Below are 19,165 nucleotides of genomic sequence, written 5' to 3' on the forward strand. Positions count from 1 at the left end.
GATACATTAGTGTTTACAGACAAGGACCTTAAGTGGATGATTTCAATGCTCTGCAGAAATAAGTAAAATCAAGGAGTTAGCTCTCACTCCATTACCCTTGGAGAGTTCACAGAGGAAATTATAGTGGCATCAATCCCTTGTTTTTTAGAACTACAGAACAGTGAAGCTGCTCATTAAATAGTTACACTATTAAACAACAGAGTAATTGCATTATTTGGTTAAGAACTTGCGGTCTCCCTGCTTGACTTCAGCACAGGGTCATGGAGCATACAAAGGGATACGGCTTTTAGCCCCAACCCCACCTCTGAGGCTGTGTTACTTTGGTAAATCCCTAACTTCCTCTGGGTCTTCACCTCACCACCACCACCACCCTGGTATGATATAGAAGATCAGAAAAGAGTTGTTCTGACACTAGGGAAGCCATTTCTAAGGTTCTGTGCAGGAACAGGGGCCTGCAAAGGGGGTGTGAACTTCAACATACTTTCCAGACCCCTCACCCCAGGGTCACAGCACACCTGGAACATCAAGGTAACTAACCTGACTGAGGAAGTCAGAAGAGGCTTCGTGCTCATCCCATGTCTGGTTCCTCCCCCTGGCTTTCCCCATTCCAATGAGAGCCTCATGTTCATCCTCAGGCCCTTTGTGTCTCTTCCTCATCCCTGCTCCCAACTCGTAGTCATCCGATGTCAACAGCGACTTGTTGCTCAGCCTGAAAACCAGAGGCACCATTGGTCAGCACCCTGGCCAGGCAACACTCAAGGGCTGAGGATCCACCCTTGTGGCCCTGAAGGGTTGGGCTCTGGCTACTGAAGCACAGTGATCCCAGAGTGATGAATCTAGGGAAATGGGTCTTGTAAAACTATGGTGCTAGAACTCTGGGATATTTGAGAATGAGGCAGAATAAGAATTTATCGTGAAAGGTCAAAACGATTTCTCCAAGTCAGCATCCTGCACTGGGCTCATGCATTCTCACCTGTGATCTCACCCGCGCACGCACACACTTACACACATACCCCTATATGACCAGAGACCTCTTTACCAAACATGCCAAGAACAAGGATCAGAAATGCCAAGGAAACTCGCTAAGACTCGGATTGGGGGGGGATTAAGATCAGGAGTTATGCAAAGAAGGAGCCACTTGCTGGCTTCCCAAATTCTCATGAGTAAAGAGGCAGTGGGGTAGGGCCTGGTTCAAGGTCTTTGCTTGCTTGCCTGCTTTGAGCTGAAGCTTGACTATAAGAAAGTACCGGTCTTTACTTGAGGCTGTGTGTCTTGTACTGTATTAACACTTAATGTTTTAGCCACAAACAGCACTTTGTTCTATGTTCTATTTTACAGATGTGGAAATAGCTTTGGAACTGCTAAGATGGGGCCTAAGGTCACAATAATGGATGAAGCTGGGACTTGAAAGCAAGAAGTTCAGCCACTGCAGGGCACACCCCTGCCTCCTGGGCCTGGCCGGCAATAGCCCGGCCACTTGTTCTCTTCTCTAGGAGTTTCTTCCCTCCCTCCTGTGGCTGGTGAGAGGATTTCCTCCTCTCTCTATCCAGTCTTCAGTCAAAAACATCCAAGGAGGTTAAATGGTTCTTCTCAAAACCATTTCTTCTGAGAAGACCTGTGGCCATCCGACTACCTCTCTTGTGCCCTTGGCAGAACCCCCCTGAGGATCCTTTTGCTTCCTCAGGCCAAATCTTGGGCCACCTAGTGCCCTTATGTCCCCAGGCTGAGGAAATACCAATTCCTTTCCTTGATGGGCCTCTTCTGGCTTGTTCTACAGACACCCAAGAAGACCAAAACATCTCTCTTGTGTACGCCGTAGAGGAAAAGCTCCATTCTAGCCAGCCTTTAGGAAAACCTCTAGGAATACCACAGAGCTACTGCTGCCACCCCAGAAGCTCATCCCCAGAGTATACGATGGAGCCAGCCTAGTCATAGGGAGCAGCCTGCCATCAGGCGGGATGAGCCAGCCAGTCAAGCCAGGAGGATGGGGATATGTCTGGCACGAGGCAACCAAGCGACAGCTCAAGTCAGAGCCCATCCCAGCAGGACTGGCAGCTCAGCGGGTCCCTCCATAGGGAGGAGGTCGTGGAGAAGAGCAGGAATTAGTCCCTAGCTATGGAGGAAGCAGGCATGGCAGGAAGATGGGCAAAACTCTTGGGTTTAGGACACGGGACACTCTCTCACTGGGGCCATCTTCCCAGCTCAGTGCTTGCTGGCCTTGTCACCCTCCTGGCCCCGGCAGCGCACAGTGCACTGTGCTCCCGAGGGCCACCAATCCTGGTGGGTCAGAGCCTGTGGGACTCAAGGTCCCACAGCACCCAGACACAGGCACCACAGGGGGCCCGTGCTCCTCCCCTCCGAGCTCTGTGCCAGTCCCCGACCCACTGAGGGGCCAGCCTTACTTTCCGCTACTGTTGCGGCTCTTCCCTCTCTTGCGGGGGGGCGACAGGGTGCTCGGGGCGTGAGTCCGTTTCCTCGGCCTGCCAGGGCCTCTGCGTGCCAAGCTTCTATGGGGTTCCTCGCGCCTGTCCCTTAAAAAGAATTACACGCTAGGCTGTGAACCTGGGGGTGGACAGGGCGCGGAGAAAGGCACACGATGCGCACACATCACGTGGCTCCACACACACCTCTGATGGCCTGCAACAGCCGACCTACTGAGCTCCGGCACCTGCCGCTGCCTGATGGGCCCGGCCGGCGGGGGCCCCATGGGGGGGGGCTGGGGGCAAACTCACTCTGAGTCCCGGCGCCTCTGCAGTTTCACCAGCTCCCGTTGCTTCTCTTTGTACTGCCGTTGCACCTCCGCTAGCCGCATCCGGAAGTCCAGCTCCAGGGCGTCCATGTCCTCCAAAGAGGACTTCATCGCATACATCTGGAGGGGGCGCGGGAGAGGAGAAGGATGAGAATGCCGCTGCCCACTAACTCCCACCACCCCGCAAGTGTCCTCTCCCAGATGGGGATGCTGAGACTTCACAGCAACACCCAGCTGCAATCCCATCACTGCTACCTCCCAGCCATGGCCACGGCGTCATCGTGCAATAGGGATTTCACTACCAACTCTGTGGGGCTATGTCAATACTGAATTAGACACACATGTAACAACTGCCCAGTGAGGGTGATCATGTTGTCATATAAAACAAGAGGTTCTGCTTGCTAGGGCCCCCAGGCAGCCAAAGACAGAGCCAGGTTGGCCCCTAGGCTGCTTCTTCCCCAGCCATGGTACTACCACCATAGGACGTGCTTGATAGTTATCACAGGGACAAAATAAAGACCAGAGAAGGGAAACAACTTGCCCAAGACCACACACCAAGTTGGTGGAGGAAGCTAGATGCTGCTCTTTGGCCTTTCTGATGCCAAAGCCAGCCACATGCCAGGCAAATGGCACCTGTGTCTCCCCCAAAGGCCACAGGCAGGAAGAAAACCCAGATCAGCTCACCCGCTCCTCTTTTTTCTGCATCCAACTGTACTTCTTGTTAGGGTTCAGCTCCCGTGGAAGCCGCAGGTTCTTGAGCGGGTCAATAAAGGGGCCATCCAGCACTTCCTTCAGCATGTGGCTGCCAGCTGCCAGCAGGCTCTCTAGCGAGGGTCGCACCTCCAGGCTATGCTCTGTAGCTATGGAAAGGAGGCAGGTGACAGGGTCACATCATGGGCGAAATTGCTGTGTACCCCTCCAGTGGTCTCAGGGCAGCAGGCATACAGAGACGCAGAGTGAGCGCCAGCCCCAGGCCACATGGTCCACCAAGGTACTGAAAGGGCTGAAGCCTTTGCAAGATGCAGGAGATAGTGTGAAGAGAAAAAAACAGGTGAGAACACAAAACACACAGTATAGTTCTGTTCACAAAGCTTGCTGGTGCAGACAGCAAGGGGAGTCATCAAAGGCCAACAGGTTCTCTCAAGAACTCTCTCTTTTTGCTTATCTGTACTTAAAATTGTCCATGGTAAATATGCACAACTCTCATAATCGAAAAAACAAAGAGCCCAGGGTAAAAGCCAAAAATCAAGCAGAAAGCAAGAACCCTCTTGCTCCCCAACACACAGGGCCCTCCCTGGGTAGGCCACTGTTGGTGTAGTTTCTAGTAGATGGTTCTAAAAATGTTTATTCATCGTCAAAGACAATATACCTGGGCATCCTTTATAAAGATAAAATGGTATCAGTATATATCACCTTTTGCTTTTTTCTGCTTAACATCTTTTCTTATTAGCATATAACCTCATTAGCAGCTTGAACCTTATAAAAATGGCCATTTCTAAAGGTCAAAAACACTACCTACTAAAGGTAGAATACAAACGTCTACATACAATAACTAAGAAAATGCCTGGGCGGTGCCTGTGGCTCAGTCGGTAAGGCGCCGGCCCCATATACCGAGGGTGGCAGGTTCAAACCTGGCCCCGGCCAAACTGCAACCAAAAATAGCCGGGCATTGTGGCGGGCGCCTGTAGTCCCAGCTGCTCGGGAGGCTGAGGCAAGAGAATCGCTTAAGCCCAGGAGTTGGAGGTTGCTGTGAGCTGTGTGAGGCCACGGCACTCTACCGAGGCCATAAAGTGAGACTCTGTCTCTACAAAAAAAAAAAAGAAAATGCCATAAAGGCTACGTTGAACAGTTTGATGAGAATATTTCAGATTGTATATGAAACCAGCACATTGCACCCCTTGATTGCACTAATGTACATAGCTATGATTTAACAATAAAAAAAAGAAAAAAAAAACACTAGAATATTGGCAATTTTATATTTTGATACATAAACCTAACAAACAAGAAGCCTAGAATTCTCTTACATTGATAAGTTTTAATTAATCTAAATAATCTCTCATTGCCGGTTGCAGTGGCTCATGCCTGTAATCTCAGCACTCTGGGAGGCAGAGACGTGTGGATTGCCTGAGCTCACAGGTTCAAGACCAGCCCGAACCACAGCAAAACTCCATCTCTAAAAAATTGCCAGGTGTTGTGGTGGGCGCCTGTAGTCCCAACTACTAGGGAGGTTGAGGCAAGGGGATAGCTTGAGTCCAAAAGTTTGAGGTTGCTGTGAGCCAAGGGCGACAAAGCAAGACTCTAGTCTCAAAAAAAAAAAAAAAAATCTCCTATTGATGGCATCAGGGTGTTTGGATTTTTTTTGTTACAGACTAGCAAGCACACAGCCAGGACATGTGTGTTAGGAACACTCCTACCAGTGTGAGTAATGTGATCAAGGCGTGTGCGGGCATCTCTCTGATAAACATTCCAACTGCCCTCCAGAAAGACTGTTCCAACCATAATAAAGGAGACCTTGTTTTGGTCTCTACCAAATTAAAACATGTTTTAATTTTTCAACTGACATTTTCTTTGTGATCTAAAATGTAGTTTTTGTGAGTATTCCATGTGTGCTTGAGAAAAAAAAAATTTATTTTCTCATCAATGTACTGAGTTCCAGAAAATCACCATCAGTAATTACACTGCTTTCAGCTTCTCTGCTGTGGGCCATGCTGTGGGTCAGATGCCGCAGTTTGGGGCTGTCCTCCATCTGCGGGATGTCAGTAGTGTCCCTGCCTTACCCACTAGATGTCAGCAGCACTCCCCTCAAGCCTGACAACCAAAAATGTTATTGCTTATGGCCTTGGTTGAGAATCACCCATTTTTCTCTTCTACATCCTTAGGGAAACTGAGGCCACAAAGGAGCAAAACTTTCAGCTCTGGGCGCTGATTATTTAGACTGAAGCCATCTGGCCCACCCCAAAGTGCTGCCTCTGTGCCACCATACCCCTTCAACATCCTCCAAGACCTAAGATTCTTAGGTGTTGGGTAAGGCAGCAGGACCAAGGTACAACTCTGTCACCTCCTTCACCTTCCAACAAACCAGTCTTGCTGAGGCTTTCAACTGACAGGCAGGAGGAGACATGTGAGTGACCTCTAAGCCAGCAGTTATAGATCCAGTTATTTCCCTACCAATTTAATATGTTGGGCCCTAATGTGGTATGACTCGTGTCCTTATAGGAAGGGAACTGTGGAAACACTTACAAAGAGGCACAGACAAAGGCCATCCACATGCCCAGGACAGACCTGGAGGTGATCCCCTCATAGCCTCAGGAGAAACCAATCCTTCCAACACCCTCATCTCAGAAATTCTCACCTCTGGAACTGAGAGACAATAAACTTCTCATTTAAACCGCCCAGTGTCTGGTAATTTATCCCAGCAGCCCCAAAAAACCAACACACCAGGCTTTACCCAGCAGAGGTGACCCAGAGGCCTGCAGTGACACTGAGTCAGGAGCCAGTTCTCCACTGAAACCCCAAGTAGGCTAGGCCTCAGTGCACAGGCAGCATTGAAACCCTGACCACAGGCCCCTCCCTCCCAGCTGCCCTCTGGCCTCTCTTCAGTCCCCACTAAAAACCCCTACTAGGTGGGAGCTGATGATCAAGGGAATTTTCATTTTCTTCTGGAAAAAAGATTTTTTTTCTGTTCAACTATTTTAATGAAAGACTATGATGTACTTTAGAACAACAACAAAACAGATGCCCAGTGGGAAAGTGGGCGTCTCTTGCACAGGCCAATTAGAGCAGGGCTTGCTCAAGCTTCCTTGAGGGGCCATTTGAGCAGGGCAATCAAAAAGCCTTGAAAATGTGGCCTTGTTGTGACCCAACAGTTCCTCCTCTGAGATAATAATCCTACGGAAATCAGAGGTACGGACAAGTTTCTCAAGGACAACTATCATGCTATTTACAAAAGAAAAAAAAAAATTTAAGGCAAACAAAAATGCCTAACAATCTTGGATTGGGTCCTCTAAGGGCAAGGCCCCCAGTGGGCAAAAATACTGAGTAGTCTCCCAAAAAATGTTTTTTAAAAACCACAGCTTTGAAAAATGATGAATAAAGAACACTATTTACAAGATTACCTTAATTCTAGAAATAAATGTATGTATGAGGTCTGACAAGTTTGTGAATTCTTCCTAGAAAAAAGTGCTACATACCTCATAGCTGAGTATTACTATGGTCACCTGCGAAGTACTCTCCTTGGGAAGCTATGCACCAAGCCAGCAGCGCTTAGTCCACCCTTCAAAGCACTTCTAGGATGAGTTTGCAAACTTAATTGTCAGACCACATTTGGGCATGTATAGAAAGTTCTAGAGAGGAAATACACCAAAACCTGGTGAGGATATATCTCCTCAGCAGCTGTCCCCTGGACCCTTCCTCCATTCCAGGCCATGTATGGGGTAGTGGGAACATTTGCCTGTGGTGGTTTTCCACACTGAACTTCAGTTGTTTTGTGCTCAGCCCAGAATTCACTGCCCCTTCTGCTAAAGGCACCTATTCTATTTGAGGACCCCACCCTCCACTCTACAGCCTGGAGGTGACACACCCCTGATTGAAGGCTATGCGTGATCATCCTGATCCATCTCCCTAGGAGCAGGGCTTGCTGCTGCAAAAAGCATTAGAGTGAATCTCAGCATTTTTGGCATAGCCAAAAGAAAGAGTAACCTCTTTCATGAGGTTGCTGACCTGAGCAGGCCCACTGGCCTTGGAGGAATTGTTGGAGCCCCCCCTTGCCCCATAAGGACAGTGAGCCTGCCTTGAATGAGGCCAACAGAGAGAAAAGTAGAAGAGGGAGAGAGGAGAGAGAGACTGGGGAAGGGGGCAGTATAGGAAAAAAGAAACTCATACTGACTTAGTTTGGGAGCCTAGATCCAGCCATACCTGAAATTAGTGCTCGACATCGGTTCCATGAACCAATAAATTCTCTCCTACCTTGTCCTAAGCCAGTTTAAATGAGAATTTCTGTCCCTTGCAACCTAAAGAATCCTGCTAATATAAAACATATCACTAATGGAATAAAGAGAAATCTCACCCCCAGGAGAGAGAATGTCTGCACTACAATGTGAGTAAACCCTTCAACTAAACCCTTAAGAACAGTCAAGATGGTGTATGTCGTTATGTGTACCTTAACCACAATTTTTTAAAATGAAAATGAATAAACCATATTCTGGGGTTTTCTTTAAAATCTTATAAAAATAAAATTTATGGCTGGGTGCCTATAGCTCAGTGGTCAGAGAGCCAGCCCTGTGCACCAGGAGTTGTGGGTTTGAACCTGGCCCAGGTCTGCTTAACAAATATAAATATATTAACTAATTAATTAATTTTTTTAAAAAAAGAGCACTGAACTACTGAGCACTCACCTCCCACGTCCTGTCCCCTCCTCTCCAGCTCTAGTTCTGCGATCTCACTCAACAGCGTGATGCCATGCAGGAAACTCTTCTCCAAGACAAGCCCCTGAGCCGCTTCCAGCTTCTCTGAGGCCTGGGTTCCAGCGTCAGGGGAGGGCAGAGGCCTGGCCTGGGGCAGCTCTGCGGCTGCAGCCAGGGCATGCATGCCGGCCAGTGGGTCCTCCAGGCCAGGTAGATCACAGCTTGCCTCTTCCAGGTAGCAGGCATTGCCAGGCACAGGCGCATCCTCCTGGGGCTCCAGGCTAGGGCACTGTCCCTCCCCGGTGGGCACATCACAGTCTGATAATTCTAGGCCAGGTCGGGGCTCACTGGGGGCCACCTGTACCAAGCTTTCCTCAGGCACTGCCTCAGCCACAGGCACCTCCACTGGCTCCTCCTTGGCCTCTATCAGTGTCTGAGGTGTCAGCTGCTCCACCAGGTCTATGGCAGCTGTGCAGGATTCTGTCTGGCCAGGAGAGTCCACCCGAGCTTCAACCCCCTCTGTGAAGTCTGGGCACTCGGAGAGCTCAGTGCAACCCTGCCCAGCAGTGCTCAGCCCCTGGGCCTCCAGCAGACCTCCTCCACAGCCACCTGCAGGGCTTGGAGCCACCATGGCTTCCTCGGTAGGCAGGGCCAGCGGTGACTCCAGGGGTGGCAGCTCTGCAGGGCCCTCGTCCATGTCCTCCACCTCTGCTTTCACCTCTCGGTCAGCCAGTGGCTCTTCCTCTGGGGCCTCCTGCAGTGACTCTGGGATCTTAGAAGGCGAAAAACGGATGGGCTTGTCTTCAGGTGAGAGCGCCAGGCGCTCAGGCCCATCAGCTGGGAGTGGCACATCGGGGGCCAGGCCATCTGCATCGGCGGCTGCCGTGGGCTGCAGCAAAAATGGGTAGGGCCTTCCATAGTGTGGTGGCAGGGCTTGGAACGGGTACCTGGATGGGATCTCTGCAAAGGACACCAATGTCAGCGTGGGAGTCCCAGGGGGCTGATATCCTGTATCCCTATCAATACCCGCTGGCCACCTAGGACAGAGACTCTGGACACAGCCAGCTTCTGCCTGAGCAGCAGCAGGGCTGGGAGCTCTTCCAGGTGGGATCTGAGAAATCCCAGGGCACTCTGCACAGCTGGGCCACAGAGAGAAAAATTGGCCACCTTGTCCCTAGGGTCTTATGGTCTCAAAGGCAAAAACCATAGCTGTGTCTCTTATCCTTCCCACTCACGCCTGGTGCAAGGCTGGGCCAGGAGTAAATGCTGAACAAGGTCTGTGAAGACCCAAAACAGTCCCCGCTCAGCCCATGCGTTCTCAGTTCTCCACCCCCAAGAATGTGCTGCCCCCTCAGCAATAAAGCAACTATTCTTGTGTCCCAAGTGCAAACTCCCTAAGAGTAGGGGCTGTAGGCAGAGGAGAGAGAGGCATGGAGCACACCTGGGCATGCATCTTACCCAAGCATCTCACCAAATCTCCCCATAAAGGGGCAGCTATTTGTCTGAGTTCAAGCAGCACCAGTGCCAGAATCTGAATTTGAACCCAAATCCTAAGTGCAGGCCTCACACTCACAATAAGCCCCTAAGAAAGGAGAACATGAGTCCCAGCCCCCAAAGCCACCTACTGCAAGTACCCACTGACATGGAGCACAGGAAGAGCACATGTTGTATATGCAGCGCGCTGCACACAACAGATGTCTCTGGCCTGTTTCCTCCAGGTGCTAACTTAGTACAGGTCTGGATTGGCTGAATGCTCAGAACAACGCCTTCTGGAGCAGGTTCTAATATGACACTGCCACTGAGGCAGGGCTGGAAGAGACTGTGTCTTACTGCACTTGGGCCTCCATCCAGAGTCCAGAAGTGGACCTGGCACATTGCAGGTGCTCAGTAGAGACTAATGAACACACAAGTGACTGGGTAAAAAGGGACCAGGTCCTCCACGCCAGAGCTGACTGGGGTTTGAGCAGACCCGAAGGATACAGCCACACCCACCTGAGAAGAGGGTTTGAAAGGGGCTGGGGGATTCCTTTTCCAGCTCCAGGTCCTTCTTCTCAACGACGTTCTCAGGGGCTTCCTCCTTGCGGGTGATGCCAGGAGTAGGTGGTGGGGAGGCAGGTGGTGGGCTGGTGGGGTGGGCACTGGGGGTGGCAGGGTAAGCATAGGCTGGCGGCTTAGACACATCCTCCAGCTTCTGGATGACTTTGGCCTTCAGGGCAGCCACAGGAGATGCTCGGGGAGATGGTGGTGGGCTCACAGCCTTGCTGTAGGTGCCTGTGGGGCCAGCAGATAAGCCAGGGGGCTTCCGAGGCAACAACCCTGGGCCTGTGGCAGCCAAGCCAGCCTTGCCTGTGGCCTCCAGGTTCCGCTTGCCTGCCTTCTCCTCCATCTCCGCCCGGTGCTCCTGGGCTTTCAGCCGCTCCTGCTGGAGAGGAGGCCACAGGCAGGGTCAGTGTGGCACAAGCCACCACCTAGCACCTGCCCTGTCCCCAGGGTCCCTCAGCCCTGGGAGAATCTCAGACAGCATCCAGGGTCCAGGCCACCCATCCCCTCCCAGGCCTGAGATGGACATTCCATCCCAGCACACATGTAATAACTAAAGCATTCCATGCAGAACCCCCCAAGAAGCAGGGCTGGGGGTGGGGAGCCTCAGTGGGCCCCTTCAGAACAAGGCCTCAGTGGGCCCCTTCAGAATAAGGCTAGAGAAGTCCCTGCAGGGACCCTCACAGACAGGGCATAGAGGCCAAGTGCAAGAGGTGTGGGAATGAGGGCTCCAGAAGATGCAAGAGCTGGCCCACGTCCAGCCCTGGCTGCCTCCATGGAGTGCTCACAACCTCTGAATGCTTTCCCGCATCATCACTTCCAGGTCTCAAAACACCTCAAGGGGGAACAAAAGGAGCCTGTCCTGTCTTTGATGAGGAAATAGGATGGAACCAGTTCCATGACAGCCAGGGCACAAAACATACTGAGAAATGCCCCCAGGACCAGCTGCTTGCACAGTTACTAACACCTCAATGGCTGGGGTTACCCCTATCTCCCAGAGAGTTCACTGAAGTCACTGACCCAGGAGCCACAGCCAGACCGGGCAGAGAAAATTCAGACCCAGGGCTTAGGCTCTGGTACTTGCTGCAGCTGCTACCAAGGCTGACTTCTTAGGAGGGTACAGTGCTAAGCAAAGGACAGGCATCCTAGAACACCTTCAGAGAAACAGGATGATTCTGGACTTTCCAAGTCCAACCATATACGGAACACCCTGTCTCCTATCTCATGCGTCCAGGCCACTTAGGCTCTAGAGGCAGCCAGCCAGGCCTCCCTGAGCCTGTTGAGGGGCTACCTGGAGGGAAGAGGCCAAGCTGGGTTCTGGCAGCAGCAGGAGTCACAGAGACCCCATCAGCAACCAATCCAAACTTCCCCAGTCCACAAAGTGATCTCTCTGCCTCGATTTCCCCTCTGTTCCCTGTCCACCCAAGTTCCCCCACCTCGGGGCCTTTGCTCACAATGTTTCCTTTGCCTAGAGAGCTCTTCCATGACCTCCTCTAAGCCCACCCTGACCACCCAGCTCTATCTTTGGCTTCACCACCTGTAATAGTTTGGCATTTCTGCTGGTTGACATTTCTGCCTCACCAACAGTGGGGGCTTTGGGGGGCCCACCTTGTCCCGCAAACTCACCACCAACTGGGCACTCCTCTGTAGCTCCAGGGCCTGGGCCGCCTGCTGCTGCAGGTACAGGAGCTCCTGCTGCCGTAGGAAGTGCTGCTGGGAGAAGAGCTGCAGCTGCTGTGCGTGGTGCAGGGGGCTGCGGCCAGGTGGGTACAGGGCAGGCCAGAGGGGTGGCACTGCGGCCCGCTCCATCAGCTCCGCTGGGGAGAACAGACAGGGCTACAGCTGCTTCCCAACTCCCACTACCTGTCACACATGGGGAAGAGGAGGCCCAGGAGGGCACCTACACAGTTCTGCTGAGGGCAGGGGACTGCCTCCCTCCTCTTGGCCAGATGTACATGCAACTCACAGCCCCATCCACATCCCAGGCCGCATAGCTAGAGCAGGCCAGCATGTGGGCTGGTACGAGGGCCACCAAGGGACTCAATGCCTTCTCCCACTCCCCCCAGTGGCCTGCAAAGTGGATTCTTAAAGGGATGAGGGCCCCATAAGAGGCTGTAAGCCCCCATCCAGGCTGCCCAGCTCTGGTTTCTGAGGTAAGAGTTCAGTAAAATAAGAACTTCAGGGCTTTAAAACACCTGGAAACTGCTGACATCAGGGCGTTCTCTCTGAATCCCAGTTTGCCTCCCACCCCTGTTTTCTCATGGGCTGCCCACCCCCTAGTAGGAGGCCCTGCCTACCACACAGGGAGGTCCACTTACCAAAGTGAGGCAGGTGATCACTAGGAATGACCACCAGCTGGCCCGACTGGGGATCCCTGACAAATTGGTAGGCTGATGGCAGGGAGCCCCCCAAGCCAGGTGGGAATGCAGGGGCCATGCCCTGGTGCAGAGAGGGAGGACCCAAGCCTAAGGGGAGAAACCCAGTCCCATATCAGTGCTGGGAAGCCCCACACTATTTGTCCAAAGGAAGCCCCAGGACCAGCACCAACCTCCTGTCTCTGAATCTCTCAGGGGCTCCAGGGAGGGTAGAGGCCAAGGGCAGAGGGGGATTGGTGTGCTGGAAACAGGCTCCCAGAGCCACCCCACTGGGTGCCTACCCCACAAGAGCATGGCAGAGGGCCAGAGAGGCAGGCGCCATTGTAATTCCTTCTTTGGACAAATGAGGGAAGCGAAGGCCCAGTCCCCAGCCAAGGGCAGACAGCAGCTAGTTCTAAGCCCCCATCCTGCCCTCAGCCACCTCCCCTCCCTGGCCCTTCCCCAAGAGGAGAGAAGTTCCCCACCCTACACTCACCATAGGGGTGTCCAGCAAGCCACATGGATGTGCTGCCTGAGCGGGGCAACCAGGGGTGTGTGGCCAGGTGGGCTGCAGGGTCAGCAGACCAACGTCCTGAGCTCGCCAGCGCCGGGCCCCCAGTCACCATGAGGTTGGGGTTTAGGCCATTAGGAGCACAGCTAGTGGGGTGTAAGCGGGCCAAGTCAGCCAGCTCCTTGCTTTCCCTAGAAGGAGGAACAGAAGCATCACGACAACTGTGACAGCCCACAGGATGGACAAGACAGAGAAAGTGGGGGTCAACCAGCAAATGCCAGGTCATAAGAAAGGACAAACTCTGTAAAGAGGCATGGGCAGAAGGGCCCCTAAGGGTCCCACACTTAACCCAAAAGCTGAAGACCAGAGTTCTGGACCAGAGAGCTCCACCTCTCAGGACTGAGGCATGGGCCCTCCTCCCCCAGGGCCCCTAGGCCACCCTCGCGCTCACCGAAGCAGCTTCTCCTGGTCCCGGTCTAGCCGCGCCCCGAGCAGCCGTTCCTCTCGGTGCCTGGCCCTCTCATCTGCACAGTCCTCATCTGCTCGACCATGCCCTGCAGGGGGTGGAGGGAAGCAGGTAGATATGAGCCCCCAGCCAGCACCATCCACCCACCCACCCACTGCCTCCCTGGGCCCCTCCGAGCCCCAACAGGTTCTATGAGTACCAAACAGTTCCTATGCCCCATCATCTCTTCATGACCCACAAGTTCCCTCCAAACCCACTCAGGGTCCATTACTCCTTACCCCTAACAAGCCGGTTTCTGTCACCTATACAGACAACTGTGGCCATAATTAGACCAACGCCCTTGTGTGTTATCAGAAAATGTCATAAAATGTATCACATAGCAATAAAACGAGAGGCCAGGAGCACATAAGAAGGCAGATCCCAGGGTGTAGTTTGCAGAGGACAAGCGGAGTCCAGACGGAGGGAGATCACAGCCCAAAAAAGTACCCAGAAGCACAGCCAGACCTGGGTCACCACTATTCCCACCCCACAGTTCCATCTGTCCCAACACAATATTTTTTAAAAACCAAGTTAAAGAAGAAAAACAAAAAGCACTATCCACTCGGGGGACAGTGCCCATGGCCTTCAGAATGGGAGATGCCACCTAGCTGCCCACCCTAACCCCACAAATGCAACAGGCAGGTCCTGAGCACCAGCCCTGGAGCAGAGGAGGGGCAGGACTATGGAGGGCATCATTTGTCCCCTGTTCCTCTTCTTCTGTGCCTGCCCTGGCCCCTCTTTCTGGATGTTCACACGATGAGCCAGAGATCAGTACCTGTCAGGCAGGCACAGACATGGGCACAGGGGGTGGCTGGCCATTGGTGGCAGTAGCCACATGTGTGTGTCTGGGAAATCTACTCATCACCTCCAGATGCCACTGGAAGAGGCTTGGTCTGGGTAATTACTTCTCTCAGGTTCTGCCTGGCTAGGGCTGACACCCTCTCACCCTCCCAAGATAACTATGAGCAAACACCTGCAGTTATGCCTTGGCCTCCAAAGCCCAGCCTGGCACCAGTGGTCCGAGGGGCTCAGCCCCCCAGCAGAGACATTACTACTCTGCTGAAGATAAAGACCCTGCCCAGAGTCCCTGTGGGGTCTACAGCAGTCCCAAGTTCATGACATCATGGGTAAGCCTCTCCTGTGGAATGCTGCAGACAAGTGTCTCCCCATCTTCTCTCTCCCTTCCTATACCCCCCAAACCAGGAGTCCTAAAGAACAGTGCCCAGGAGAGGCTCAGGGATGTGGGGTTTCTCCCTTTCCCTTCAGGAGGGTAGCATCTGCCCAGATCCCCAAAGAGCCAAGTGTGCCAGTGAATTGCCAGGAAGCCCAACACAGGGGTGGCCCATACTGACAGAGGCAGCTGAACATGGGCCTCAGAGGTGGATTGAGGACAAATGGGCATCTCAGTGTACCTGAAGCAGCAAGGAGGGTTCCCAACAGTGAGGAAGCCCATCTGTCTCCATGACTCTCCATCTTCCCCACCTGAAGCCCCCACAGGCAAATCTAGGGCGAGGCACATCCCTGGCCACCTGCAAAGTTAGGTCCTGTAGGCCATCATTGACAGAGGCACTGAGCAGATACCTTAGCTGAGCCAACTCAAGGTCACACAGGCATTTGGGGGAGGCCCAGCCAGACCCCTGGCCACCCACATCAACCCCTATCAAAGCAGAGCTTGAGCCCACCCCACATCCTTCAACAGGACTATGAAAGGTGTACCCCAGGGAGAAATTGAGGCCCAGAAGGGCAGCAATGGGTATCAGGAAGGGCTAAGGCACAGAGGTCCACCCAGCAAGTCCCACCACCGTGCTAAAACATCAGGGTATGTGCTCAAGCTTCCTTGTCCCACAGGAGACGTCTGCCTGGCTGAATCCCCAGGGTTCAGCCACCTGAGGTACCACCCTCATGCCCACTGGGCCCTCCTGCAGGCTAGACTGGGCTTTGAGCATGGTGCTCCCAGTGCCCCATGGTCCCAGGAGCTTCCCATCCCTGATGCCATCTGCACCAGAAACTTGGCTGCTGGCTGGCCCATCTCAGGGCACCTGTTCTCCCCATGTCCACTAAGGTCAGAGCCCCAGGCTACTCCAGGCAAGTTCAGTTGGTCTTTTGAAGAAACTTAACATGCCCTCCATACCTTATCCCTGCACTCGGCTGGGCTCCAGCTCAACCCTCCTCATTCTGTGGTGCCCTGTCCCCTATAATCCCTACTCCCACCTGTCACCCCACAGAGCCAAGCTGGCCTCGAGTATGCTCTCAGCCTCTGTGTATGCCAGTCACACTCATCCCTCCATTCCCTGCATTAGGGCCACCCAAAATGCCCTTCTCCTGGGCTACTCAACCTCCCCCATCAGAATTCAGCTTCAAATGCTATTTGCTCCAGGAAGCCTTCCCTGACCATCTGTCCTCTGTCACACTACTCTGTTTATCTCTCTGATAGCACTGACCACAACGTGTAGCTCTCTGCTCACTAACTGTTCACTGTCTGTCTCCTCCATCAAACTGTGTACTACTCTGGTTCATACAACCCCATCATAACTATCCACCTGCCTCCTGCTCGATGCCTGGTAAAAAGTAGGTACTCAATACGCACAGTGGACAGGTGAATGAATGGACTCTAGATGAAGAGTGAGCTGCACAGAGGGAATGGCACGTGCAAAGGTCCTGAGGCAGGGGAGTGCTAAGGAGCAGTCCCTTGGTGAAAGTCTCCCCCACTCTGGTCACTAGCAGCAACTGCGCCATCATACATCACATCCTGCACATCATGGCCATTAAGTGCCCAAGGCTCAGGCCAAGGCCCTCTTCCCATGGCAGGAGGCCATGATGGCTGCAGAGAGCAGGCCAAAGAAAGCTCTGGAAATGAGGTCATATGGCATGTGTAGATTTTTTTAAGGGGAGAGGGGAAGCCAGAGGGAGCTCTGGGCAAGGTCTCAGAATGATCTGCAGAAACTTTAAAGATTCCTCTGGCCACCTGAGAACAAGTGAACAAGTGTTCACCTCCCTTCTGTGCTGAGCTTCCATGTGGGGATCAGGTAAACACACCCAGTGCTCCCCTAGGAGCTCTCAACCCAGCAAGGGGAGCAGCTCCTCTGAGGTGTGCAGGACAGAGGTCCCAGAGACACAAAGACCCCAAGCCAGCCCCTGAGCAACAACTATGGACACAGAAGCTGGCACTTAAAAGCTGCCTCTGTGCCAACAAGGCCCCAGGTCCTTCACCCACAGGAGCTCATTCAACACCTTCAACCTGAAGGCAGGTCCCTAGAGGAGAAACTGAGGCTCAGGGAGATAGAAATATGCCCAGGTCACAAGGCTAACAAGGAAGCATCATAGCTGGGCTTAGGGTGCGTCTTCCTGACAGAGGTTCGTGGCCCCATGCAGAGAGCCAGCGGTACAGGGTAGGCATTGGTAGCACGGGGCCCTTTCCAGCAATATCCTTGACATCCCCATTGCAGGCCTGTCCAGCAGCTCAGCCCCATGCCAGGACCCACAGGGGCAATAGAGTCCCTCGGCAAAAGCCTCCCCCACACTGGTCACTGGCAACCACTGCCCCTTCATGCGTCACATCCTGCACATCATGGCCACTAAGTGCCCAAGGCTCAGGCTGAGGCCCTGTTCCCATGGCAACCCCCTTCAGGACTCCATCTGATTAGCCCACTAGATGCAGCTGCCCAGACGCAAGCTGACGCATCATCAACATACAGATTATACCTGGCTCTGCCCTACCCAGCTGGCCCCAGGCCATGAGTACACCCTCTCAACCCTTCCACTCAGAGCTGATCCCAGCCTAACTCTGCCACAGACGTCACAGGCACAAGGGAGGTGGAAAGAAGAGATGGGCTTCAGCTCAGGGTTCCTGCTCAGCCCTACCTTGCCTCTACAGGCCTCAGTCTTCCCCTCTGTGAATAGGAAAAGTAGCAGTCTCCCTCTGCAGGGACCTAGGCAACAAAAGCCAGTCCTTCTGGGGCTGCTGGCATGTGGGAGCCACTAGCTAAATGGCAATAATTGCTCTTATCTGCTGGGCTTCTCGGGCACAGGGAACCAACGTCGTGGGGTTCACAAGTGTAGGTGATGCCTGCCTTAGTCCATCTCAGAGTCCAAGATTCTCTGAGGCCAGACCTGGATCCTGCATGACTATCTTAGGAAGCAGGACCTGGGGCTTGCAGACACTGCCAGAAGCCTGAATGTGAGCAGATAAATGAAAGCACCTAAAGTGTGCCTGCCAGCCCACTTGGCATCAAGCAAATGAGATGACCCAGGGCCCAAAAGGCTCCAAGGCTCTCAGTCAAGGTCACACATCTGCAAGGGGCAGAGCCAGGATCTGAACCTATTGACAGAGGCAGAAGGCTCACTCCAAAAAGAAAGAAGCTGGACCAATACCCCAGGAGACCAGGGTTGACAACCATCTAATTAGCTGACCAGTGGGCCGGATGGCTTGTCCCAGAGCCTCTAGCTCCTCCCCAAGAGCCTTTTGTTTTTTTTTAAACAGAGTCTCACTCTGTTGTCTATACTAAAGTGTAATGGCATCAGCCTAACTCACAGCAACCTCAAATTCCTGGGTTCAGTGATCCTCCTCCATAAGCCTCCAGAGTAGCTGGAACTATAGGCACCTGCCATAATGCCCACCTTTCTATTTTTAGTAGAGACAGGGGTCTTGCTTTTGTCCAGGCTTGTCTCCAACTCCTGAGCTCAAGGGATTCTCCTGCATTAGCCTCCAGAGTGCTAGGATTACAGGTGTTGTGAGGCACTGAGCCCAGCCTTCTTTCCCTCAGGAGAGGCTAGGCTGCCTGGAAAAAAGCCACCACTTCTTATAGGGGTTTTTTTGTTTTGTTTTGGTTTTTTTGAGACAGACTCTCACTATGTCACCCTCGGTAGAGTGCTGTGGTGTCACAGCTCACAGCAACCTCAAACTCTTGGGCTTAAGCGATTCTCTTGCCTTAGCCTCCCAAGTAGCTGGGATTACAGGTGCCGGCTACAACACCCGACTATTTTTTGTTGCAGTTGTCATTGTTGTTTAGCTGGCCTGGGCCGGGTTCGAACCCGCCACCCTCAGTGTATATGACTGGTGCCATACCACTGTGCTACCGGCACCAAGCCATTACAGGGTCTTTTAAAGGATAAAAAAGAATCTAGACGCCTACTCCACAACCCTTAGCACCAACAGAGAAAGGCAGCTTCAGACAAACCCCTGAACATCTCATTTCAAACTTCTACCCCAGGCGGCGCCTGTGGCTCAGTCGGTGGGGCACTGGCCCCATATGCCGAGGGTGGCGGGTTCGAACCCGGCCCCGGCCAAAACTACAACCAAAAAATAGCCGGGCATTGTGGTGGGTGCCTGTAGTCCCAGCTACTCGGGAGGCTGAGGCAAGAGAATCGCTTAAGCCCAGGAGTTGGAGGTTGCTGTGAGCTGTGTGAGGCCACGGCACTCTACCGAGGGCCAGAAAGTGAGACTCTGTCTCTACAAAAAAAAAAAAAACTTCTACCCCACCCTCTCTGCCTTTTTCTCATGTTCTCTTGAACACAGCCTAATCCCTCCTGAAGGGCAGAAGGCTGGGCGCAGTGGCTCACACCTGTTCTTTCTCTCTTTTATACATATATACAAACATACATATT

General features: G+C 52.9%; 1 protein-coding gene across 11 annotated transcripts in view; it reads right to left on the reverse strand.

Moving 5' to 3' along the window:
* TNRC18 (trinucleotide repeat containing 18) overlaps positions 1 to 19,165 on the reverse strand; it is a 102,278-nt gene that overhangs the window by 43,859 nt on the left and 39,254 nt on the right. For 8 of the 11 annotated variants that reach the window (XM_053556818.1, XM_053556822.1, XM_053556812.1 and 5 more), the window contains 10 exons: positions 13,508 to 13,610; positions 13,042 to 13,247; positions 12,510 to 12,656; positions 11,818 to 12,008; positions 10,144 to 10,573; positions 8,143 to 9,111; positions 3,434 to 3,609; positions 2,733 to 2,869; positions 2,403 to 2,531; positions 538 to 709 (listed from right to left, as the gene is read on the reverse strand). In XM_053556818.1, coding sequence (XP_053412793.1) covers positions 538 to 709; positions 2,403 to 2,531; positions 2,733 to 2,869; positions 3,434 to 3,609; positions 8,143 to 9,111; positions 10,144 to 10,573; positions 11,818 to 12,008; positions 12,510 to 12,656; positions 13,042 to 13,247; positions 13,508 to 13,610 — 2,660 coding nt within the window. The remainder of the gene's footprint in view (positions 1 to 537; positions 710 to 2,402; positions 2,532 to 2,732; positions 2,870 to 3,433; positions 3,610 to 8,142; positions 9,112 to 10,143; positions 10,574 to 11,817; positions 12,009 to 12,509; positions 12,657 to 13,041; positions 13,248 to 13,507; positions 13,611 to 19,165) is intronic. The other 3 variants (XM_053556814.1, XM_053556816.1, XM_053556815.1) reach the window with 3 other exon arrangements.

Source organism: Nycticebus coucang, chromosome 12, assembly GCF_027406575.1.
Source record: "Nycticebus coucang isolate mNycCou1 chromosome 12, mNycCou1.pri, whole genome shotgun sequence".
In the NCBI taxonomy this organism is placed as follows: Eukaryota; Metazoa; Chordata; class Mammalia; order Primates; family Lorisidae; genus Nycticebus; species Nycticebus coucang.